Source organism: Drosophila innubila, assembly GCF_004354385.1.
Source record: "Drosophila innubila isolate TH190305 chromosome 2R unlocalized genomic scaffold, UK_Dinn_1.0 1_C_2R, whole genome shotgun sequence".
Taxonomy (NCBI): Eukaryota; Metazoa; Arthropoda; class Insecta; order Diptera; family Drosophilidae; genus Drosophila; species Drosophila innubila.
This window is the reverse complement of record NW_022995374.1, coordinates 18,964,988-18,992,283: the sequence shown is the minus strand read 5'-3', so window position 1 is coordinate 18,992,283 and position 27,296 is coordinate 18,964,988. Positions and strand designations below refer to the sequence as shown.

General features: G+C 37.4%; 1 protein-coding gene across 1 annotated transcript; it reads right to left on the bottom strand.

Moving 5' to 3' along the window:
- Positions 1–237: 237 nt before the first annotated feature.
- Positions 238–17,073, bottom strand: LOC117784953 (polycomb group protein Psc). The gene is made up of 5 exons (XM_034622810.1): positions 15,850–17,073; positions 11,702–12,581; positions 8,475–8,565; positions 4,727–4,930; positions 238–4,020 (listed from the first exon to the last, which is right to left on the bottom strand). The coding sequence occupies exons 2-5, from the start codon at positions 12,552–12,554 to the stop codon at positions 441–443; spliced, it is 4,728 nt and encodes a 1,575-aa protein (XP_034478701.1). The 5' UTR covers positions 12,555–12,581; positions 15,850–17,073; the 3' UTR covers positions 238–440.
- Positions 17,074–27,296: the final 10,223 nt, after the last annotated feature.

Here is a 27,296-nt window from a genome sequence, read left to right as displayed (position 1 = left end):
ATTATATTTGAGCAATAAAATATGTAAATTTTTTAGTTTGTCAAAAAAAAATTACTTGAAATGTATGAATATGAATATTTAGTGCTCTTATAAATTTTTGCTTATATAGAGTGAAGAAAATAATGTTAAGAGCAGTTCAAGTGCTAAAACTTGTATAACAGCTAACAAAAAGTCTTTTAAAAATAATTAGTACTGCTTTTCACTATATATATACGAATATATAATTATAGATAAATATCTTACAATGTTTTCATTACTTTTATAAAATTCCTTTCTTATATACAAAGTGAAACAAATAAATGGGAAAATTCGAATAACAGCTATCCGAAAAGTCTTTAAATATTAATTAGTGATGCTTTTCTCCCTTCACTTTGGGGGTGGTTTATTCGCTTGGATGGATAGGTGGGTGGTTGGGTGGTTTAGTGGATGTTTTCTCCTGTTTACTTGCTTTTGGCCAGGGTCAGATTGTTGCTAGCAGCCGCCGCTTGAGGCCTTGGACTGGCATTGCTTTTGGCCAAGTTGCTAGCCGCTGCAGCAGCAGCAGCAGCTGTTGTTGCTGTTGTTGTCGTCGTCAGTTTGCCAGTGGCATGTGGCGAGCTCTTTGGACTGGGCACAGGGGGCAGCGGCACCGGACCAGGGCTGGGCAACGTGACAGTGGGCAACATGGGCATCACACTCTTATGCTCGCCATCGCCACTTGCCACACTCTTCAGTTTCTGCAGATAATCATTGAAGACCTCGTTGCCCGCACGTTGCATGCGCGACAGTTGCTCCATAAAATATGCCTGCTGATAGTTGTACATGGATGGTGCAAAGTTGTACAGCAGATTCGATTGATTGGCAGCAGCGGCAGCCGCTTGTGCCGCTTGGGCGGCCTGTGCCACCTGGGCGCGCATTAGATTCTCCTTGAGGAAGTTGCTCAAATCCAGGGAATTGGCAGCTGCAGCTTGTGCGGCACTCGAGGCAATGCTCAGTGGTGCATTCAGCTGGGGCAGCTGTGGATGCGGATGTGGATGCGGTGGTGGCATCTTTGTTGCAACTGCGGCTGCTGCAGGTGGCGGCGTTGCCACCTTGCTGAGCTTTTTCGGTGGCGAATTGTTGCTTAATTTGGCCGTCAACTGATTGCTCAACTTGTTGGCATTGGACGCAATGCCGTTCGGCGACTTTTTGCTTGTGGGCACCTTTTTGCCTTGCCCCACGTTGGGCGCCATGTTGTAGGCAGGCGGCAACACATGTGGCAGCTTGGGCGCCAACTCAGGAGCATTCGCATGCTGACGTGGCAAAATGGGACGAAACTTTTTGGCGGCCGAGGCATCGCCATTGGCATTGAGTGTGCCACCATTTGTGGCAGCTTGCGTGGCGGATTTGGGCGACTTGTTCTCGGAACTGGGCGAGTGTGCACCGTGTGTGGTGGCAGCTGCTACAGCCGCACTGCGTTTCTCCGGACTGGGCGTCTTTTTATCCGCCTGCTGTTGTGGCTGCAACACGGTTTTCTGCGCAGTTGTTGTTGTTGTCTTGGCAGCTGTTGTTGTAGTTGTTGCTGCCACACTTGTTGTTGCCGTTGTGGTTGTTGCAAGTCCAGTTTGTGGCGGTGCGAGACGCGTCATTAGATGCTGTGGTGATGGTATCGTTTTACTGGGCGGCGCTGGCAGTTTAACGGGCTGACCTTTGACCCCCGTCTCCGCTGGTTTGTGTGCATCCGTCGCCGGCTGATCCGGCAACTTGACAATCTCTATGTAGTTGTTAACGGGACTCTTGTGCTTGGCATGTGCCCCACTGTTGGGGGAGGAGGCATCGCCATTATCCCGCGAGATGGTGATGGACAGCGACGAGGGAATATTAATGTTGCACGAATTGAGCAGAGATTTAACCTTGACCTGTTGCTTTTCAGGTGCAAGGTCCTCGTGACAAGGACTCTGACTGCGTTGGCGCTGTTGTTGTTGTTGTTGTTGTTGTTGCTGTTGTTGCTGTGACTTGGCGGGATTTGTATTTTGATCGCATTTTGTGGGTGGTGTGGGAAAGAGTCCTCCCCCACCACCAGCTGCTCCATTTGTTGGACCACCTGCATTCAACATGCTTTGCAAATAATTGCTGGCATTTGTCGCTGTTGTTGTTGCTCCCGGTGTTGTTGCAGTCGGTTTGGGCGTATACTTATAAGTGGGCATGGTCGGTATATTATAGTTGGGCACATATTGCGGCGAACTGGGCGAATAAATGGGCGAATTGGGCGTGTACATGGGCGTACGGCAACCGGGTGGCGCCTCCTTGCCCTTGGATTTGCTGGCATTGAAGAGCGCCAGATTTAAATAGTTGTTGGACTTGTTGTGGTTGTTGCTGTGATTGTTGGGACTGTTGTTGTTGCTGTGGTTGGTGTTGCCACTGTGTGGACTGGTTTTATTGGCTTGCGCGGCGGGATTACGTGCTGGTGGTGGTCCCATCTTGGGCTCCGTCACCTTAGGACCATAGACATGCGACTTGGCCTGGCTGGCAATGGATTTAATCTCAGTGCCCGCATCCTTGAGCAAACGATTCACATCACTGGGTATATTGGCAAAGGGATTGTGATGCGCTTTCGGCAGTATAGGCTGATAACGCTTGGCAATGGGAGTTCTATTGCCAGGAGCCGCCAACTGCAAGCCCTGATGATGATGCAGTGGCGGAAAGAGGGGCAAGGAAGGTGAAGGCGAGGGTGACTGCGCTTTGTGGCGTGCAGCGGCAATGGGCGCCTTGGAGGCGGGTGGTGGCATCAACGGCTTGTCCACTGTGGCAGCTGGAGCGGCGGCATTCAGAGTGTTACCCGTTGCAGGTAGACGTATCTTGAAATCCTCGCGTGGCAGGGGCGGTGAGAGTTTTGGTTTCTTGTTGGACACCGCCTTGATGGGTTCCTTGCTCTTGCGCTTCGAGGATGCTATTGACTTGGGCGGCATGGCACTTGGCGGCTTCATCAGCAGTCTGTCATCCAGATGACTCTTTGACTTGACAGTGGCTTGACCGGCTGCAGTTGCTCCATTGTTGCTCTTCTCTGGCGACTCCACCTTGACTTTAATGGGAGTCAGTGCGAATGATTTGAGAAACTCCGATTTGGGATCCTCGAAGCAGGCGCCGCTCGTGATGCGCGGACTCAACACAGTGCTGACTCCATTGGGACTGAGAATGCGCTCGGTGCGTATTGTTAGTGGAGGCACTGTCAATGGACTTGGACTCTTGCGTTTCCTTTCGCTGCTAGAGGAGGATTTGGGACTGCCATCCTTGTCCTTTTTGCTCTTGGAGCGTGACTCCTTTTCAGGTTTCAGGGGTTTAACAATCTCCTTGCGATCCGGATCGGACATATTGATGATGGTAACGCTATTCTGCTTGGACAGATCAATTTTCAGCTTAATGTTGGGCTCCTCCTTGTTGCCAGGACTTGCTATTGGAGAGGGCAGATTCTTGGCAGAATTCTTCGGAGAATGATGTGATTTCTCGTGCTTGTCAACAAAGTTTCGATTGATGATCAGCTTAAGAGGTTGCTCCGTTGGAGAGTTAAGCTTGGGATCAATGCGGAACTCTTCCTGCTGCGCTGGTTTCTCCACTTTGATGCGGGCAGGCGGCGGCGGTGGCGGGGAGAGAGAGGGAGCCTTTGCCACTGGCAGAGCAGCTGGAATTGGGCAAAGTGCTGGAACTGTTGGAACTGCCTCCTGTTTCAGCTGAACTGCAGGCACCACAACTTGTGGCGTCTTCACCAGCTGCGTCTGCGGCTTCACAATCGGTTTGGGGGATTCATAAACCCGAAAATAGAAACGCATTGGTGCATCCCGTTTCCACGTATAGATATACGCAATATCCATCAATGTATAATAATCCAACAGCACAATTGTCTTCACCTTGTACATGATATCGATGCTAAACCTTTGCACATCAATCTCAAACTTATCGTAGACGAACTTCTTCAGGTGACTAACTCGACACATTGCCGGACACTGTAGATAACGTGGACGCAGCGTATCCCCAAATTCCACCTCCGATTCCGCATTCAACTCCCTGTAAAAGATACAAAACAAAAAAGTTGCAATTAGAAGGTGCCAACACACAAAAAATTATTTCTAAGTCAAGTCCTAAATTCTTCCATGTTCTTTTACAAAGCTTTTTGAATCCTTCCTTAAATTTTATTTTCTGTTTAAATTATTTTTTAAACATGTCGCAAACGGAATAAAATGTAAAATAAATTTCAAATATCCAATAAAAGAAATTTTTTGTGCTTTATGAATTCAAAAAGATTTTGAAAAATATAAGAATAGTCAAATTAAAATAATACTAGTCAAAATTACTAATAAAATTTAAATATTGAGAAAGAAATTCTTAAAATATTTGTCACTAAATTTTGATAAATGTAAAAAACAATCAAAAATAAATATTACGACCCAAAATATACTAAAAACAAATTTTAATAACGCTAAAGAATTTTTAAAATACTTTTCTTTATTTTAGTAACTTTTTATGAGCAAAATATATTTTCAATTAGCACAATTTGTTTTTTCAATGCTAGTAAAAAGAAATTAAAGATATTGATACGATTGCAACCCTTTAGAATACCTTAGATAGATATTCCGTTTTCAATCCCAAGCTTGTTATACAACAATTTAAAGCTTTAAAGTTTAAACTGCTCTTCTATTCTTCAAGAATTCCTTGTCTCTACACTTTATCAAATAGTGCGAAAATGTTATACTTTATAATCTCGAAAACTTACCCAAGTTCTGCATATTCCAGCGATAAGGACATATCATCGGAGGGACTGAATATTAAATGTTCGGTATCGTCGCCCCTTTGTTCGGGCGTGGCCAGAGCCGCCTCCTGTGGACGATCCTTGTAGAAGGCCCGTTTCCTCATCAGCTCCCGTTCATACAGACCCGGCACGAGTTTATAGACAATTGCCTGCAATGTGGTATCGGATCTGAGAAAGAGTAAGAGAGAGAGAGAGAGAGAGGAGAATTGAGGTTAGTCGAGGTGTTATATAATGCAACTGCCTGAGGGAGAGACATGTGTGTGCTCAGTGAAATGGAAAACCCAGAGAGGGAAAAGAAGAAGACGGCTGCGTCATTGTCTTGAGAACGTTATTTTTTTGTAGTTTTGAAAAGCGGGAAAATTAGTCAAAATAAGAAGTCAGCAGCTAGAAGGGACAGCTACTTCCTTGGCGCGGAAATGAATGCATGACAATCCACAAAAGATACACACACACATAGATACACACGCACAGACAGAAAAGAAATACAAATTAGACGGCAGATGCAATTGCTTTCAATGGCACGCAACAAACTCCGTTGAAGAAAAAGATGAAGAAGAAGATTGTGTGGCATGCGCTAACGTCGTCGTTGTTGTTGTTGTTGTTGTTGCTCTCTCCTTAAGTCGCATTTCACAAAAATTCAGTCGCCGTCGCAGCCGCTCGCTTCAATCATTTTGAAGAGAATTGAAAAGAATTGAACATAACAAAAGCAGCAGCAAAAAAAAAGGAAAGGCAAGAGAAAAGAAATAAAGAGAGAACAGCTGAGTGAATGGGGGTGCTAAGGAAAAACAGCGCGAGACAACAATTTCCTCTAAAAATCTTGTTAGGAGCAAAGAACTTCAATAGTAATAAAGCAAAAATTTAAAAGAATCTTAGTCACAATCGAAATCAAAATCAAGATAAATTTGATGGGTTAGTTAAATAATATTTCTAAAGCTTTTCAAGTCTTTAAAATAATAATAAATTTCAGAAAATTAACTAATTGTAGAGTTTTATAATTGAAGAACAGTTTCAATGAAACTTTTTGAGTTAAAGGTTCGACTCGAATAAAAAAGAAAAAATTTGTAACATTTGTAATATATCAAGGTGTATTGTTTTTTCTATTTTTAAAAATTTTTTTTTTTTTCCTTAAAAAAATTGTTTTGAAAATAAAAATATTTGTTTAATATTATATTTTGAGACTGCTAACTAACTGAACATTTATGGCTGTCTTTAAGATAAATAGAAAGTATTATTTGAGAAGAGTTTAGATAAAAGAAATGCCTTATTTCACAGGTTGCATTGAATGCCCCATCGTCATTCTTGAGCATAATCCAGCTTCTAGTTTTTCCCTCTAAGAACTCAGCTCAACTGTTAACTGTTAACCTAAACTTTTTGCTCTACAGGGGGAAGATTTTTGGCAGAACTCAGTTGAACAGCCGCAGAACTTTCAGTGTGGTAATTGTGGTAAGGCTGAAAACTTGGCGAAATTTGTTGGAGGGCAGCATCAATTGCTTGAAGGGGGGACAAAGGACGTACCTTGAATTGAAGTTTGTTGTTGTCGGAAACTTGACTGTGGTTAACTTTATTTGATATGCCTGCCAAATATTTGGCCACTTTTTTCCTTCTGCTCCCCCTCACTAACGATCTGCCTGCCTACTACCTCCCTTTTCTGCGTACTTTTCTGTTGTCTATTTATCTGTCTGTGTGTTTGGTACGCACGTTTCTAATGAAAAACACGTTCGTGACGAGCGAATCAATTTAAGGTACAGCTTTAATGGGACAACAAGAAAAAACCACCCGCTGCCAGGGTTGCCACCCCATGCTGACTACGAGCGTATACAAATTGTTATCTCCAACCTCTCTGCGCGTCAGGTTGTAATCTCTTTTTGGCTGCACACAAAAAGATAATGAATACCGAGTACAAATTCAAAGATAGCTCGGCAGTAATGGAGTTAGATTCTATGAATGAACATTTTCGAGACCGCGGGGGGGTGAAAAATGGTGTAAAGTCAGCAGAAGAACTACATTGAAAGATAGAGAGTTAGAGAGTCGAGAGACAAGTGCTTTTTGTACGTGGTTTCCCAGACAGAGACTCCAGTCTCGAGTCTCCAATTAAATTTATTGCAAAACTTTATTGTTTAACCCAAAAAAAAGAAAGAAAATAAAAAAGAAAGGCAGTCAAAAATTGTGAAAACCAAAAACACAAAACATAACAAAAGACGTAGCCACAATTTATTTATTTATTTTCTTTTCGTTTATTACTTATTTTCTTTGCAAAGGTAAACAAAAAACGGAAAGAGAATGAACAAATAATGCTACTCAACTGTAAACTGAAACTGAAAACTTGGCTTGTTGTCGCATGTGCCGGCCATGTTTTTATTGTTGCTGATAAACTGCAAAAATAAAAAAAAATAAAAACAAATGGCAAAAAAAAAAAGAGGAAACTTTGCAACGCATTTCCAAGAAAAACAAATCGAAAAACGCCAGAGATAATTAACGGGCGGGTCTTGTGCTCAGTTTTGCCGACGGCAACCGACAATCGAAAACTGGCAACTGGCAACTGGAAACAGGCAACAGCAACAGCAGCTGGAATACAGTGCATAAAAGCCACTCACTCACACACACACACACTCACACACACATGTAGAGACAATCAGAGACCCTTCTTCTGGGCTGAGCTGAGCTGAGTGGTTACCTTTTTCACCAGTTGAACAGCGCGAATCGCTGAAATTTAAGCGAACAACTTGGCAGTATGCATAAAAGACAACAAAACAACAACAACTACAACCAAAAATGGTAGTTGCCTGTTTGCCAATGCTCTTAACTGGGCAAAGATTCGTTGTTCGTCATTTGGCATGGGGTCGTTAACTGTTTTTTTTTTTTTTCGAAAGTGTCAATTGGTTAACTTGTCAAACAAAATTAGTATGCTTAATGCTTAAGAGCGATTTTAAAGCATTAAATGAAATGCATAAAAAGAAACATAAAGAAAATTGTTTAACTTAATTGGGTATTTTTTAATATGCAAATAAATGAGTTGGAATGAAAAGCGTGAGACTGAAACGATGAAATGAAACATGTTAAGCTAAAAAACAAAAAATATAATCTATTTACTAATTGGATATTTAAAATAGAATGATGGAATAAAATTACTCAGGAGCGGAACGTTGGAAAGAAACACTCCATTTAGTCAAAAGATACAGAGAGTTCAGTAGTGAAATGAAACACTATATTTCATTATTAAGTCATTTATTAATGGAACGTTGGAATGGAACACAGTCAAGTAATTTTTTTAGATACGCTATATTTCATTATTAAGTCATTTACTAATGAAAAGTTGGAATGGAACACAGTCTAGCTAATTTTTTAGAATTCTTTTTATAGAAATTTAGAACGCAAATATAATTCAAATATAATGGAACACAGATCTTGGGCAACTTTAAGAAATGAAGCAAAAATAATTTACTAATGGAACACAACATTTATTTACAAAAAAAATGACAGAATAAATCTCAAAACTTGACTACAAGATAATAATCAGTTTTCCATCAAGTTTTCTCAATGAACCGCAACGGAATGGAACACTATCAAATGAGGGGCGTTTACTATGGGCTCTGACAAATGATGTGGAAATGTTCAAGTGCTCCAGTGTGTCCAATATTCATATCCTAATTGTGATTGTCAGTGACAGTGTCAGAATTTGACCCAAAAATTGTATTGCGATTATGTAACTTACTTGATGTTGGGCTTGGCATTGTTGATGACCATCTCGCAACGGGGACAATATCGTTCCTTCCGCAGGTGATTGATGAGGCAACTGTGACAGACTGCAAATATAGAAAAAAAGAGAGCGGAAAGAGAGTGTGAGAAAGATACTGTTATAAATTGTGCAAACAACAAATTATTGTGGGAAATTTCACTTACTACAGATTTGTTGTGCACACCTTTACCAATTTGAAAAAAAAAATCATTCAAATTTATGTAAATCCCAGACTCGCATTTTATACAACAAGGCTTATTCCCGTTTCTTCCTCTTCCCCTCCCGAAAAATGAACGAGATAAACGAAATAAAAGTAAAGGAAACAGAGCTATTCAATTCAGAGAAGAACCACCCACGGGCCAATGCTCCAAAAAGGTACAACAAGAAGAAGAGGTGGACAGCAACAACAAAAAAAAGTTGTTTTGACTTTAATGTCAATGGCAGTGTCTGGTCCCGTCTCTGTCCTTGTCTCTGTCTCCTACTCCGTCTCCTGCAACTGTCAACCCAGCAGCGACAGGAACATGGACGGACCCTGCAACCAGACTTTAGTCAAAGAGGGGGGAGTATGTCGGACGGACGGATGGAACGGGGGGGGAGAAAACACATTCGGTTCGCCTGTTACGCTTGTCTGTCAGAAAACAGAGAGAAAAAAAAATACAGAAGAGAGATACAGAATCAACTGGAGCGTGTGTTGGGTGTGTGTGTGTGTGTGTGTGTGGTTGACTACCCGATTGGGTGGTGCACAAAATGTTGTTGGCCCAAATGGCCTCGAGTAACTACAACACCAACAATAACTAGCGACAAAATTACAGTCGAGTTGATCGAATTTTAGATGCCCAGTAACCGTTTAAATAAATTAGAAACAAGTATAAAAATAAGTACAACAAATTTCAAAAATAAACAAATAAATAATAAATACAAAAAAATTAATAAATTAGTATTTGTATTTAATTTTAAAAAATATTAAAAACAAAAAGAAATTAATGCACTAAAGTAAAGAAAAAATATTTAAAGAAATCTATTACAAAATATACTAAAAAAAATATATTCAAAATAGAAAAGACAAGTCTTCCTGCATCTGAACTCGGTTCGCATTCGACTCGAAACAAATATTTCATGATTTTTGTGTCTATTATATGTATATCTCAATTATCTTATCTGTTTATGAACAGATCGAAATTAAATTACGCTAGCAACATAGCATGTATTCTGTGTGTCAAATCTCACGAGTTTAGCTACAAGATTGTTCTTGTAATTTAAATTTATTCATGTGAGTGTGTAAAGCAAAATTCAGAAAGGACTTTGGAGTACTGGCATCAAATTTGATTGCTCTAACTATTATAGTCTCTGAGATAACCCAAAATTCTTATAAACAGTCATTGTCACAAACTCATAAGCCTTTGTAAACTTTAGATACTGGGCTAACAACACCAACAACTGTGAATGCAACAAAGTACTAACAAAAAAAATCAACGCGAGTTCAACAGCTGTTGCTGTCATCCATTTACGAGCGCTGTTCCCATTCCCAATTCCCGTCTGGTCAGGATTGAAGCCAGGGTATGTGTTGTGTCGGTCTGGCAACAGATTTAAATGAGCCTCGAACCAAATGAATGTCATCGACACATTGCTTTCCACATTTACCAACTGCAACTACTCATTGAACACGACGTTCTCGATCTCTCTCTCTCTGTCTCTTTGTCTGTCTCTCTCACTCTCTCTATGTCTGCCTGTTTGTCTGTCGCCCGAGGCTGTGATTAGACATTACAATTGGTTGGAAATGCTCTCTAATTTGTGAAATGGTCACAGAACTAAAGAAAAGCATTGACTAATTTCGAATTTACCGAGGTTTTCTGCCCTGTTTAGATTAATAGAACTAGTGTTGTGAAACGAAAATCAAAAGTAGTGATAAATAATATCAAATTTTTTGTTACTAAATTATTCAATAAAAAAATCATAATTTTAGGAAAATTTCTACATTTTAAGAACTATTTTTAAATAAACCCACAAAAAAAAATACTTTTGCAAAAGGAGCTAAAATCTTATTTTATCTTCTATCAATCGTTCTTGGGATTGCGATCTGGCAACTCCAGCTACAGTTCAGTTGGCTGCAAAAGTTGGCAAAGAGAATTTCAAGCGAGCTACACTTAAAAAATAAAAGATATAAAAAAAAGTCTAATACGAAACCAACCGGAAATTGAAAATAACGAATTTCTATGAAAACTTGAAACGCTTTTCTACATTCTTGTCTGGTTTTTCGATTTTCCCCCATTGAAGACGAGTCAGTTTCGACTTGGAAAGTTGTCTGATTTATGGTTCAGTAGTTATTAACCCGTATCCTCGAAAGCCAAAACCATTTGTAATTATTTAGTCTGACATATGTACCATATATCTCTTGGCATTCTTCTTCCACTCCGTTTCCAATCTTTTCTATGCTGCTTCTGGCTTAAACGGATTCTCTCTCTCTCTCATCTTTGGCCAAAAAGTACTTAGTAACTACATATGCAAAAGGCGAAGGCTCATTAATGTTGGCCATTAACTTATCGCCAGGCAGCATCTGCAGCAACTGCGTTGTCTGCCTCGCTGTGGCAACTTCCTTCACACACTTCAGACGGACCACGGAGAGGGAAATACACCGCAAAAAACAAATCACTCATGTTGAAAATTTTCAATTTTAGCATGCATATTTTAAGCAAAAAAATATGCGTTAAAATCAATCAAATCAATCAACCAGATTCACCAAATTTTTTTCGTGTCTAAATATTAAAAGAAATTACAATAAAATTAGTGATGTAAAAACGCTGAAACGATTTTCAACTACTTTAACTCGATTATTTTTTTTGACACTTTTTCAAAATCTTTAAACTGGCATAGCTTTGTCAATTCTTAACCGATTTTTTAGATGAATATCAATTTTATCATCATTATATTATCTAATTAAATTCTGCATCCAAACTGGAAAAGTCAAGATTTTTCCCTTGACGCTATTTCGAACACTTCAAACTGTCATAGCGTTGTCAAATCTTAACCGATTAAAAAACTTTTGATATATTTTGGTTTTAATTTTATACAGAAATACCGAAATTCTTTTTGCTGTGTACTTTTGCCAGTTTTCTAATTAGTCGCGAGACAAGTGATGAGCATAGGCAAGTAAAGGGGAGGCAGGGGAGGAAGAAGGGGAGATGGCTAGGATTGTGGGTACTTACATGAGTGCAAACATTCCACGATGGTCGTCGCATTGATCAGATACCCCTGGCACAAGTGGCAGATTATGTGCGGATTGACGGCAGTTAGAAGCACTGGGCGTGGCGTTGTTGTTGTTGTTGTTGTTGCTGTTGTCGTCATCATCATCGTGGTCGATGTTGTTGCTGTTGCTGTTGCGGTTGTTGCTGCTGTTGGCGCCTCTTCTGCCGTTGGCTCCTCATCAGCGGAGGCGCCGCCGTTGCTGCTGCATGCATCCTCGGTTGTTGTCGACCAAGCGGATGATGATGATGAACATGATGAGGATGATGATGAACTGTTTGTTTCAACTGCAGTTGTTGCAGTTGTTGCTGTTGTTGCAGTTGTCGCTGCTGGAGGTGTTGATTCTTTCTTAATGTTTTTGCGCTCAAGCATTGCTTTTGCTGTTGTTGTAGTAGCTGTTGTTGTAAATGCATTAGTTGCATTTGTTGCATTTGCTTTATTTTCACTTTTTACTTTAATGCTGTTTCCATTAAAATGCTGTTGTTGTTGTTTTTGTTGCTGTTGCTTCTGTTGTTGCTGTTTTTGCATTTGCATTTTATTATCAACAACATTCGTTCCCAGCTTTTTGCTACTGTTGTTGTTGTTATTGTTATTATTATTGTTATTACTACTATTGTTGTTGTTGTTGTTGTTATTATTCACATTGCTGACAAAGCTTTTAGCTGACTTCGTTTTAGCCGCCGCTGTCAACGCTGACAATTGCAGCGCTGACGCTGACTGCGACGCTGACGTCGCTGCTGACTTTTGTGTATTTTGCGCCATTGTATTTGGCGTTGTTGTTGTTTTTGTTGTTGTTTTCGACTCGGGCGTCATCATAATAATAATACCAGACGGCTTTTATTTCTGCAAAAAAATGAAAGTTGAAGTAAAAAATTTCAGAATAATATGCAATGACAAATACAAGAATTATATGTAAATACACGACTAGTAAATACCCAATGGGCAGTTGTAATGTACTAAAAACTAGCTGTAGATTCTAAAATAACTTTCATCTAGTTGTTCGCAAGTGAAAAATACCCTGCAGTTATATTTAGTTATGCTTTCTACATATTTGTTCAATATTTGATTCAAAGGCAAATATCACAAGTAAATGGCAGCTAGTTGTTAGTATATGACTAAAATATACCCTGTGGTTAATCATATTACTAAAAATAAGTGATCTGAATAAGATTAAACGAATCAATAATGCCCTCAAGTCAAATAAGTTTATAGATTAATTCAATTATAAATTGAATCAAGTCTATTTTAAAATCTATCTAAATTCTAGAACACTGAAAAGATGACAACTTAAAAATCGTATATGCCGTTCAACTATTTCCAATGTGTACAGGGTATATAAGCAAAGTTTATTGGAATTTATTGAGCACAAAAGAGTTGAGCTTATAGAGTGCTAGACAAATAGGAGTATATTCTGTGCTCCTATGGAATTTCTTTGTCTCTCTCACTCCCCCCTCTCTTCTCACTCTCTCGACCCCCCGCCATATAAAGCTTGATCCTTAAATCCTACAATATGTAAACACAATGGGAACAGCTCAAGTTCCAACACACACATCTTCAATTTCCACTTGAGAGACACTCGAACTTTTTTTTCGGGTCAACTTACAATGAAAGAAACTCGGCAATTCTGAGTAAAGTCTTTAACCTCGAGAATTTTGCTGATATCGAACTGAAAAATGGAAACTAACGACATAATAACACTTACAATTATATAGCACTTTCTGTCACGCTATAAACAACATTTATACGTTCAATTCACAACACATAGAAGTTTCATAATACTACACTGATAATTGGAAGTTAAACTGTTAAAATCACAGGTCAACAGCTTGAATTATTTTCCATTCGAACAGGACTCGGAAATGGTACAAAAAACAATGTAAGGGGGGACTTTTATTAAAAAATTCCGTATTTTTGATAAGATTATATATTTATTTGAATTAAAAGTTAACTTTGTTGAATTTCATTTATCGAAAAGGAATTAATATTGAAAAGCCTTACAAATTTATTATTATTTGTTATTTTTTTAATATGTATTTTAACAACATTTTCTAGTAATGTTTTTTTAAATTAATACAATATGTGGGGAAATTGTATATGTTTTGTTTTAAAAGTATGTCTTAAAATGATTTCTTAATAAAAATCAATTTCTTTAGATCAACATTTCAAGTGTACGAATAAATGTTGAACTGACTGTATTGGCAATCAGTCGATGGATAATGGATGCTTGTAACTCTCCCCCTTCCCAACTTATATGCATAGTTGCCATGGGAATTTTAGCGACTGCCAGACACCCTGTACAGTGTGTACACACATTGAAATGCACGACACTCGGGGGAGTAGCTGGAAAGGAGGAGGCAGAGGAGGAGTAAGGATAGCTCCACATAAGTTGGGTTATGTACGCTCGAACAAATGAAAATGGCTTCAAATTGAACTCAGAGTCCAAAAAAAAATGAGAATGGTGAATGGAACGTAAAATGTATTTCAAAACAATTTCAAGTTGTTTTTGCATCAACGCGCCAGTAAAAAGTTTTCGCACAAAACTTTTTAGACCAACAACAACGGGAATTCAGTCTCTCTTTCTTTCCCTTTCTCTCTCACACGTACATTGAGTGAGAAGCAGCAGAAAATGGAAATATGAATGAATATGAAATGAAATGTATTCAGGAACAAACGATGATGCTTTAAAATCCTTTTTACATAAAATTTAAGTGAGGGCACACACATACATATACATATGTATATTCCATACTCACACACAGTCACTCACAGCCGTACACGCACTGCGAACCCAAGCTTAACCCTTTCCCATACCCAAAAACGCAACTGGGCCACGGCAAAGGGTGAAGTAGAAAGCGAAGAAGAAGCAAAACGCGCGCGCAAATAAAAAAAAAATGTGAGTACGAAACATGAAAAGGATAATAAAAAAAAATAAAAAGAAAAAAACGGAAGCAGCGGAATTTCACGTGAGCTAACGAGGAGAACAAAGCGCGGCATGCGCGACTGTAGATACCCCGCTCTCTACCCCATGCTAAAGGTATGGAATGTATGCAGGCAGACAGGCAGCACAGTGGCTGCAAGAAGTGTAGGGTGACTGTGAATGCGACGCCGTTTTTATCTCCAATATCAAACTCAACACACACACACACACACACACACACATAGACAGTGAGCAGCGATAACTGTGCATTTATATAATTACAAATATTCATATATAATATACAATACAGTTGGTCAAGAAACTGTTTTGACAATATAAAAATGCACTACTCTTACATATTACAAATTATAAATTTAGGAATGAGATATGTATAAAAAGAATTTAACTGCAGATTTGTTCATTAATGTTTAAATTAAAGCACCATATTTTTTTTCGTTCTTTATTTTATATATCTGAATTAAGCCATAAAAACCAATCATATTTATTAATGTACTGCGTTAAAAAAGCTAAAAATAGTAAAATTTAATAGAAAATTATTTTTTTTTTAATTATTGATAAGGATTATAGACAAGAATAATAATATAAAAAATTAAACCTTGTGTAAATTTTTTATTATGTCAAAACACTTTCTTGTCCAAGTGTATGTATTTAAAATGTACATATATACAAACTTCACATATGTACGCAGTTAAATCTACACACAAGAGAGATGGGAAGCAAGGGGGAGCGAAAGAGAGAGCAATGCTCGCTTACCAATCGCAAACTTCACTTTAGTGGGGATAAATCTGTTGCTGCCACTGTTATTGTGCTTCTTTTTCTTATGTTTCTGGCTGCTGCTATTGTTGTTGTTATTATTGTTATTGTGGGCGATGAAAGGCAGAGGGCGTTTGCATGTGTATGTGTTTGTGAGTGTTTGTGGAGTGAGAGCAGGCAATGATGAGAGAGGGATTCTGGGGGCCGTAGGCTGAGCGCAACAGCTGTGCGCTGTCAGAGGCCGGCTGCGACAGTGTTGGAAAATCGCACAACACAGCAGCAGCAGCAGAGAGTGGCAGAGAGAGAGAGAGAGGGCGCGCGGCAACGGGAGAGACAACAAACACAAAGATTATAAGAAATGCAATTGAAATCTCGCTCAGTTTATGTTTTTCGTTGTTGGTGTTTTACTTTTGCTCTTACCTGTATGAATTCAATTTTATTGACTGCTAATCCAAATAAATGCGCGGCATTTTATGTTGTTGTTATTGTTGTTATTTTTATCCAATTGCTGCAAGTGATAAACGTAATCCAAAACGCGATGCAGTTGTTGTTGCTGTTGGTGTTGTTGTTGTAATCCAAAGTGCAGTTATTGGCATATTTTCACACACACACTTTCACAATTTCACATGCATATTTATTCTTCGCTTGATTTAATTAGATTTTCAACAATTTTTCTTTTGCCTTTTTCTTTCTTCAGCTTTAGCTTCAGCTGTTTGCTTCGTTTTATTGCTTGCTTTACACTTCACTCCTCTTCCTCTGCTTCGCTTTGCTTTTGATGTTTCCCAACACACTTACACACTCACATATACACTACACAGCATAGAAACTCGAGCGCTGCTGCTGCGGCTGTCACTTTTGGTTATTTGCTTTTGTGCGCACCTTTATTGTGTATTATGCTTTGCCTTATGTTTTCTGCAAACACACACTTACAGATACGCTGCTGACGCACGCAGCGACTGCGACGTCGGCGTGTATATAAAGCGCAGCCTGTTCGCTGCTGCTGCTATCGCCTTCTTTAGTTGTTGTTGTTGCTTCGGCATTTGTCACACGAGACACAAAGGAAATTTCCAGCACTGTAACAAATTAGTTGTTGCTTTGCCTTGCATTTACTATGCATTTATTTATGCGTATTTTTTTTTTATTTATTGTTAAATTATTACACTTAATCCATGTATTTTGTGTTTTAGTTAAAGCACTTATTTAATCTGACAGCAAAAATGCGCGCACGTCCGTTCGATTCAACGTTTCGCGTACAACTGAAGCAAGCGACGCTGCGTCGCTGTCAACGCTGTGTTATTTACTCGCACACATATGCAACGCCTATTTACATTAACGGCGGCCAACTGCCTGCCCTCTGCTGCCAGTTTTTCGTTTTCCTTTTTGTCTACTGCGCGCTCAGTGGCTGCCACAATGCTATCTCGCTCGCACACAAACTCTCACTGGGCGTGCAACTGCTGCGCACTCGCTCTCGCATACACACACACACACACGTTCGGCAAGCTACTCCGTTTTTGCGTCGTCTACTTTATTTGCGTTGGTCTCTTTTGCTGCTCTCAGATGGCGACAGCGACGGCGACGTTAACTTATATTTCTCATTCGCTGCTTACAACCGAGTAACGAACCGCTCTCGTTCGAAGTTACTTTTGCACTGAGTGTATATATCTGGCGATGTCTGGCGTTTGCCGTCGTCGTTGCCGTTGCCTTTTGGCTCTTTTGCTGTGCCTGCTGTTTCTTTGTTTCTTCGACTCGTCGCTGCTACTGCTGTCGTACCACGCCACATTTGTATTTGTCTGAAAGGAAGGGCTGTCGGCTGTCTCACTGTCGTATCCGTACATGGCTTATGTACAAAAATTTTCTATATACATATACAGTGCCGTAGAAGTGTATACAGACGTACATACATGCTTATTTACTTAATTGAGTTGGCGTGGTGTGCCCTTCAGATTCAGTGTATACATGATACATGAGTAAACACCTTTACTTTGATCTCTTTTTATAAATAGCAGTACATAGTAAGTTATGTATAAAGTAAATATAAAAAAATGAAGTGAGCTCAGTAAGTACATAAATATCCGAGGGTGGGTTCATACTAATGTACATATGTTTGTATGCAGTATTTATGAGTTACTTGTACATATGTAAGTAAAAACTCGAATTAATCCCAGGTATGTGGTAACCATTGGCTTCAAGTAACGGCTTTGCGTTGCCAGTGTTACCCCTCAACATTTGCATGATATCTTTGCTTTACGGCTTCTGACACATTTTTGTCTCAGGTAACAAAAAAACCGCCAATTAGAGGACTCAAGAAATGTTGCATATAAACACGTAATCCTATGACTACTTCTGAAATTGAACATATAACTTTAGAGGGGATTAAATTTATTGCTGATATTGCAAAGCAGGAAAAAAGGGCTTTGAAATATTATCGTTGAGAATACTGATAATTATTATCTTTTGTATTCCAAAAAATGCCGGAAATTCCATTCCAATAAATTTGCTAAGGCAAAAACTAGTTGAGAAAATAAAAACTTAGTATTTATATGTAATAAATTAATTAATATTTACAAATAACTTTACTTTAACTTAAATATAACTTTTTATTATATTTTTAATTCAATTTTCAGTATTTTAGAAAGAATTCTTAGTTAATTTATAATAGATAACAAGAAATTTTAGGAATGTACATGGTTATGCTATTTTAAAATAAGGCTTATAATCAGTTTGTCAAAAATTTATGGGTTTTTGGTTGATTTTCAGTTGGTTTGTATTTTTAGAACACTTCTGTATAAGATTAACTGATGACTTTGCAGCTTGGAGCGTAAAAAACTCGAAAAACAATCATCTTTAAACAATCAATTAAAAAAAAAAAGATATTACATTAAAACAGTCGACTTTGGCTTTAAATTAGATAATACAGCGAAAATATACAATATTTTAGCTCGTTCGTTTTCATGGGTTCCTGGTATAATACCATAAATTCGCAGACTTTCATAGGCAATAGTACAGTTTTAGTAAATTTATTGTTTTTGTGATTCTACCGAAATCTGCCCACTTCGCAATTCGTTGTTTCTGTACACAGAAATTGCATATTTGCACGTTGGCGTGTAACACACACACACACCCATGCACACTCACGTGTAGACACAGATGCAGATAAAGAGTGTGTGCTTTTTTTGCCCATGTGAATCAACAATCAGCATTTGTACTGTGTGTTTATTTTCCTTCTCTATAAAGACTGGCAAAGCTTTCCAATCAGTCGACGTTTGCACATTGCACATTCATTCATCAAACGACTTTTGCGTTTCTCCCTTTCTCTCTCTCTCTCTCTCTCTCTCCTTTTTCTTTATTATTCTTTTTTCCTGTTCTAATGAGTTTCGCAAAAGTGGCGTTCATTATGAAGAAAAGTGCGAGAGATCATAATTCAAGTTGTTTGGAAAGAAAACAAATCTTAAAATATGATTTTTGTATATTGCTTTGAATGTTTCTCTTAATTCTGGAATATTTTTGTGTTTAGCTAATGGAATTGGCTGTTTTCTTTATGGAATAAAACTCATTCTTAATGTTCATCTTAGCTTTTTTTTTAAACAGTGTTGCCTTTGTTTTTACTAGCCTTTCCGCCCACATTAATATGAAGATAGGAATTATTAAATTACATAGGACGTATTACAATCATATATTTATCGAATCTTTAAGTTACATAATGGTTTCCCTGTCAACTCCTTGTTTCTGGTTTTTGAGTTGAGGACACTATATTAGGAGAAACTCCACTTCTATAGAACTGCTATTCTTTTTTCAATATTGAATATTTTTCAATATTATAGAAGGCTCTAATATGCTGATGCTTTATATAGTTAATATTTCTCGATCACTTAACGTTGATGGAAATTATGGAATATTCTAAAAAAACGTTAATAACGAATTACGAAGATATTCCAGTATGGATGTTTTAAAATTCTCATTTGATGTTTAAGCCTCTACCAAATATGGAAATTTTAAAAATCAAGGAAAATAGAACAAAATATCGAAAAATTTAACATCAAGCTAAGCCATTAAGCTCATTTTTTATAACTATTTCTCAATGTATCTGAGTGAGTCGTCATTTGACTCACTTCAAATGCCGATCCCTTGATTCGTCATCGATTTTCATTTTATATATAATAAAAATACGTGTATGTGAACTTTATGTGGCAACCAGTGTGTACAATCATTAAATTAGTGTTATATTTTGAACCTGTTAAAAAAATTTAGATACAACATATAAAAATTTCAATCGAAAATAGGAAAACTATGCCAAATATTAAAAGTAGGTACTTAATTTATTACTGTAAAGTAATTGAAGTCTCAAATTTAAACTGTCATAACTTTGCCATATCTTAGTCGATTTACGAAATGTCAATTTTATGATTATTTTTGCATTATTTTAAGTCTATCAAAATTGGAAAATTCGATTTTTTCCATAGACGCTATTTCAAAAGCTTTAAAAGGTCATAACTTTGTCAAATCTTAACCGATTTGCTTGCGAAATGTAAAGTTTATCACTACTTTTGCTTTATTTTATCATCATAATTGGAAAGTTCAAATTTTTACCGTCACTGTCCACATTTTCCGCTTAACGCTACATCAAAAACTTCAAACTGCTATAACTTTATCAAATCTTAACCAATTTCTTTGCGGAATATCAATTTTATCATTGTTCTGCGTCTATTTTGATTCTGAATCAAAATTGGAAGTCAATTTTTTATCCACCACTCTTCATTTTTTACATGTTTTCCTCTTGACACTTCTTGAAATTACATTTATCTTGTATCCAAGTATGTTTATGTACGGATATTATTGTTCTTGACTCTATTTTTAAAGTTGCTACGCTTTTTATAATGTTTGCTAGTTACATGAAATGAAATACGCTTTAAGAAGTCTACATTAATTTTTATCGAATTTTAAAGAGTTGCTAGTGATATGAATTATACCCATACGAATTTCCAGAAGGTTCTTTTGCTTATTCTTAGCCAGTGTTGCCTCAAAAAATATATTTTCCTTTCAGATTTCAGACTTTTGGACAAAACTGCTTAAGCTTCTATTTGTAAAATCCCAAATTTAAAGAGAGAGCTAATCTAAAAGAAATGGTTTAGCTAAATGCGGAAGCATTATATTAGTCTGGCTTGAGCTGTGAAGAGGAACGGCAACAACATTTGTGTACGCCATTTTAAGTGATGTGGCAAGCATGTTGCCGCTTGCCGCTTGCCACACTTTGTTGCCAGTTGTCCGTTGATTGAGCTCATCCTGTCGGCTGTATCACATCGGTTTCAGGTTGCAAAGTGGCAGAAGACTCGTCGTAAATTATTGATTGGCTTTAATTCCGTCGATAGATTGGCCTCAACTGCTCTTAACAGCTTAATTGAGACCCCATGCAGCACTAAATGCGATAAAGCGCCACAACAACAACAACAGCATCATCATCATTATAAGAAAGAGAAACTAATAATGTGCCCAGATGGATGACGATGACGTTGCGAGCTGTAGTTGCTTCAGTTGCTGCTGCTGCTGAAGTCGTGGCCAGTGGCACGACGATTCCCAGCAGCAGCAGCAACACCAGCAGCAACAGCAACATCAGTGGCAAGCAAACGACAACAACAACTGCGGCAACTCCGGTAGCAGCCTCCAACTGAATGGGGGGCATTTAAGTTTAATTTGTGTTGTGCCGACGTCGCGTCTTTTTTTTCTCTTTCTCATTCGCTGCTGCCGTTTTCTCCTCCATCTCCTCCTGCTTCTCCGCCTCCTCGTCCTCCTCCTCGTCTGCGCATCTACAAATCCCGCAAGCAATGACCGGCCAAGCAACCAGCAAGCAGCGCAGCTCAAACTCAAACTCAGATTCAGATACATTCGTTATCGCTGTTGTATTCAGGGCGCATGCCGAGATACACAAGCAATCGCACAGATACGAGCGCATGCATAGCTACATATATGTATGTATCTGTAGCTGTATTTGTATCTGTATCTGTAGCTGCCAGTAGATTTTCCCAATACGCATTGTCGCTGTGACGTCACACAATCCAAGCAGCAACAGCAACATCATTCAGAGCATCATCATAACCATACTTATGCCACACAGCTTCATGCCTCATGCCACATTCATACACACACTTGTATACGTACACTCATACGCACATACATACACTCATTCCCAATTACCAGCGACGTCAACAGCAGCAGCAGCAGCAACGTCAGCGTCAGCAGCAGATGTTTATGTGGCCCACTGTATGTATATATATGTGTGTGTGCGTGTGAAAAGGTGCATTTGTGTGTGTGTGTGTGTTGTGTGCTTGCCTAAGCTGTTGCTGACGGTTGTGGCATGCAGCCACAGGCGCACTAGGGTTGCCAACGCATTCAATTTCTTTTATTTATTTATTGAGCTTAACATCAAGTTTAAATATATTGAAGTTTTCAAATTAAAAATAAAAAATTTTTGTTTATTTGTGCTTTTAAGCTTAATTGTTTATAATTATTTGTATTTATACTATTATTTGTATTTTTATTGCTTAAGATTACATTTAGCTAGATTTAACTTATTTTTTAATATGTGTAGGTATTGAAATTAAAATAAAATAAAACAACAAATGTTAGCTTTGTCGTTTTTTAGCAAAATTAATTTTAATTAAACTTTAAATCGTATTTTTGTTGATTTAAACACTAAATTTCGCTTATTTAACGGTAGACTTACATTATTTTTTAATATAATTTTAGTAAAAAACGATAACTCACAATTTTTAATGGTCACTATTTGGTTATTTTGTATTCTTATATATATATTTTATAATGTTTTTATAGTTTATTGCTTTTAAGCTAAGTCTTTTTATCAGCAAATTTAGTTTTGCTTCTAAAATTTATCCCTGTTTAAATTTTTATAACTTTTACTTTCTATTTATGATAAATTACATAAAGTTTAATATATTGCATGTATATAAAGTTCATCTAAAATTGAGAGCACTCGACAAGCCTGCTTGCGTTTGCTGCTTTATTATCTACGCGTGCACAGACAGCGGCAGAGCTCGAGCGTCCGCTGCCGCGCAGAGCATAATAATGAGTTTTCTCACTGTTCGCTTCCTCCTCATTTTCCATATAGTTTCGGGCTGTTTTCCCCATATATGTACGTTGCACACACATACAAACAGACAAAGTGATAGTCGTCGGGGGTAGGCAAAAAAAAGTAAAGAAGAATGAATGAAAAGAGTATAAAAAAAATAATATGCTGGCTTCAATAAGTTAGGCAACGGGGCTGCTGACTATCCAGATACAAGATATGCGAATGGGCGAAAAGGCAGAGGTAGAAGCAGAGACAGAGTCAAAGCAGAAGCAAACTGGTTGCTAGTAACAGCGACAGCAGCAGCGGCGAAGATGTGTGGAATGAAGTAGGCAAAACAACTGACAACTGTAGCAACGACGCCAGCAGCGACGCCAACAGCGAAGCCATATGCAGCAGCGGCCAAGCCAAGCCAAACGAAACGAAATGAAATGAAAAAAGGAAAACATAAAGCGAAGCGAAGCGAAAATAACAGCATAAGCAAAAGGCAAAGCAAACGAAATATGTATGCATGCAAGTGTGTGTGAGTGTGTTTGTTTGAACGTGAGGGTCGTTGAGAGCAGCAGGCAGTTGGGCAGATAGCGAAGCCGAAGCGAAAGGCAATTGACGAAACTGTGTGCGCTGCGAATGAGAGAGGCAAAGCAGAAAGACGAATATATAAAGCAGACTCGAACTCAATACATATGCGAGTTTGTACATACATACAAACGTAAATACATAAATGTGTTTGCTTATGTGTGTGTATCTTGTGACAAACGTAAGAGGAACAGCGACGCCAGCGCAGGGGGGCCAAAAGGTTGGGCAATGAAGACAACGACAACGACAACAACAACGTTGGCAGCGACGCCAGCAGCGCTCAGCATGATACCGAATACCGAATGTGCCCACAGCCTTGAGAGAGCAGCTTCGTATCGAGTGGCGCTCGTGTGCCGACAACGACGACGTCGACACGACGCCGCTGGCTTTGCGTAGTTTGTATGAAAACAAAAGGTTTTTGTGCTGCTGCTATTTCTGCCGCTGCCGCTGCCTTCAACTCTGCTGCTGTTGTTGTTGTTGTTGCTGCTGCTGCCTACCGCCTTATAATTAATCAAAAATATTTTAGTTTCAATTAAACGTATAACGTGTGCGATAATAAATTATATGATTAAAGCTGCCTCCTGACAGCGTCGGCAGCGCACACACACACACAGCCACACACACACGCGCGAACACCTTTCAAAACTCTGTATTCCACAAAATTGTACCCAAAATTATATGCACAGAGCGAAAACTTCAAGTATTTCGTACTTAATACTCCACAATTCCAATAAGATTTCATACTTAGATTGAAATTTCTGTAGTTGAGTGTATCGATCTGATTTCAAGAACGATGTCTTAAGTTTGAAATTTAAACATATTTGTAACTTCAAATTTAGAATTAACCTAAAACTTACGTGATTTAAGTTTAAATTAAACTTGAATAAATTCCTTGTTATCTGAAACAGATAACAATCAGCAAATTATATCACTATAAAATTAGTTAAGTCCGTACTTGAATTTATGCAGTTTTGGTTTTAAAATTTTAAAATTGCTGTACACTAAAATGCTTAAATTTAAATCCATTTCTAAATAAAAATTCTGACTGACCATTTCAAAATGACATAATAATCCGATTATATGCAAACTTAGAATATTTCAGACCTTCACAAATATAAATTCAGTGAGTATGGTTGAGATACCTACAGAAATAACAGACCTTTTTATTTTAAGCTAGTTTAAGATTTTAATAATACTTATAGTTGGTTTCAAGATTGAAATAAAAGATATTTGTGCATTTAACGCGAATTTGAATTAAGAAATGTATACTTATTTTTGGAAATTTCGAACTTTTAAAATAGTTTTTTATTGAATAATACATATTCAATTAAAGTAAGGAAATCTTGAATTTTTCCGAGTGTAGTTCAAACTAATATGCGAAAAGTTGTTTTGGGCTTACGTCTCAAGCAGGCCAAAGGTCACAATCAGAACTTTTAGCCAACATGACGGCAAAAGTTACCCAAAAACTTAAGCTTCAGATTGCGAGAGAGACAGCATGAAAGAGAGAGAGAGAGAGAGACAGAGAGGGAATTGGTGTAAAAGTTCGCCAAAGTCGCGTACAACTTTTTTATGTTCACGCCAATTTTATGCTCAGTTGTCCAACTGACAGACGGACAGACGGATAAACGGACGGACGGACGGAGGCAGCAACTAAAGAAGATGTGAAAGGAAATCCGGCAGCGGATCAAACTGTGACAGCCAAGGGGATAAGTATTCGTACATTCAATATTAAGGTGTTGAGTCCCCGCCCTCTTCCCAACCAAATAAAAAAAGGTCGACCTTTGATTCAACATTTCCGTTCACTGTTCACCATTCGCATTTTCAAGACAGATTCAAAGCTCTAAAATTAATTTTATTTCAGTCTGTCAGTTAAAGTGCATCATCTTGATATCTTAGGGCTTTAAGGCATTGAAAAGTCGGCTTAAGGTCACTTTTATTTTTTGTATGTTTATGAAATGGGCTCCTACAAGTCTGGATCACTTAAATCCCTTAAAGATAAACCTTGAACTGCACTTAATAAATGTTAAAAATATAATCGAACATTACTTTGGAAATCGTATATTTTTGAATTAAATATTAACTTGCTTTATAGAATGGATAAAATTGGGAATAATACCGATATTTGCATCGGTTTGATTCTATGGTGTGAACCTATAATAAAATGCATTTAAATTACCTCCAAATATTTGACCAAGATCTCAGATAACTATCAAAAAGTATTACGTAAATTTTATAGAAACTAATGTTAAATTAAAAATATCTCTTACCATATGTTCTTTCGAAAGGAATTTAAATATGCAAGCCTAAAATTTTAGAAATTGAATTTCTTTTAACATGTTCTAATATTACTTCGGTTTTTTGAATTTTTCTGATAAAATTTACTTTATGCTGATGAATTTAAGTCCAATGGAGTAAAATCATTTTTGAATACTTAGACAAAGTGAAAGGTACTAAAATACATTTTTATTGAGTGCATTCAATATAATGTGAAAACCGGATAAGGCCTGATATTGCAAATATTATAAAAAATTGGGAGATAAAAGTTTACCTGTTTTCTGCTGTATTCCGTCGGTAGAGTTTATATATAAATTTGGAATTTTATGCATTATAATGATGAATCTGTTGACGGTATTCTTAATTTTTAATATACAGATTTTATAAAAATAAATGTTACTACATCAAAAATCAATTAAATTCAAAATATCGATACTTCTTTTGTTAGTTCAATAATTCGACATTTTGTAAAACAATTAAAAGAGAACAAATCGTTAGATAGATTCCTATTTTTTCACCCCTGCAAATACTGAATAAACTCCCCCATTTTGTGTAGTATTTCACAATGAGTTGGCAATTTTCGTGTCGAGGGTTTAATTGAGATAAGCCTCTTAAGTTTGACGCCTTATGTATCTGGTCTTGACACGAAACCATTATGAGACATACATTTTGGTAGAAACTATTTGTAGCAAATTTATATGTCTTAATATTTCTTATAACGCGAATGCAATTAATTCAATCTAACACCATGAACATTTAAAAAGTTCATATGTATGAATTTAAAATAGAAATCTTATTTGATTTATATTATGAAGAATTAAAGCTACTCTAAATTATAAAGCATATCTTCGAAACCTCCTGACTAACAACTCTTGAGTGAACTTATGTAGGCGTTTTCGAATTCCGTCCGTTTTTATACCCGTTACTTAAAAAATAAGTAAAAGGGTATGTTGACTTCGTTGGAATGTATGTAACAGGGAGAAGGACGCATCTCCCACCCTATAAAGTATATATATTCTTGATCTTGATAGCCGAGTCGATATAGACATGTTTGTCTGCCCGTCTGTCCGTCCGTCCGTCTGTATAAACAAAAGTATCTCAGAGACTATTAGAGACAGAGCAACATAATTTGGCACACCGACTTTAATTGAGTTGGAGCTGGTCAAGCTTGTTTTAAATTTTTGCCACTCACCCTTTCGCCCCCACTAACCGCGAAAGACCGCCATGCCTACAACTTTTCAGATAATAAGTTTTTTGCTTTAATTATAGTTATCTGTTATTATTATCTATTATCCCACTTAATTGCAGCAAGATCGGACCATTAGAACGGCAGTAATGGCTAATTAAAGTTTTTAATATTTAAAGCAGTACAAGCTCCTAAAAGTATGTTACGGGTAAGCTTATAGACGGTGTCTCGACTTTAGCCTTTACAAGAATTTTGTTTTTTAATGATTGCTGATAAAAATGTTTTAAGAACTAGAATGTTGTCATTGTTATTATTGGACTGTGGAAAACTAGTTCGAAATTATTATAGAATACATAAAGAATTTACATATTTATTCAACAAACCAAGTTTTGATAGTTACAAATAAAAAGAAAGTACGCTTAAAATAGTAGTAAATTAAGTAGCAGCTTAGAGTTATAAAAAAATAATCTATCTTAGCCGGATAATAATATTAATGCACAATATATATTAAGAAAGAGTTCTAAGCAAATGAGAGAAACTACATAGAAATCTCTTTTTCTCGAAACGAAATTCAATACAATTTTTATTAGTTATTGTTAGTTATATGCAGTTTTTTCTTATTATAAAGCGACTATACTATTATACCAATGAGTGAAGAGTGATGAATTTATCATTTATGGTTTATCCATATCTATGTAATATTCTCTTAACTCACATAATCTAACATACATTCTTTTCTTATTTAAGCTGTGA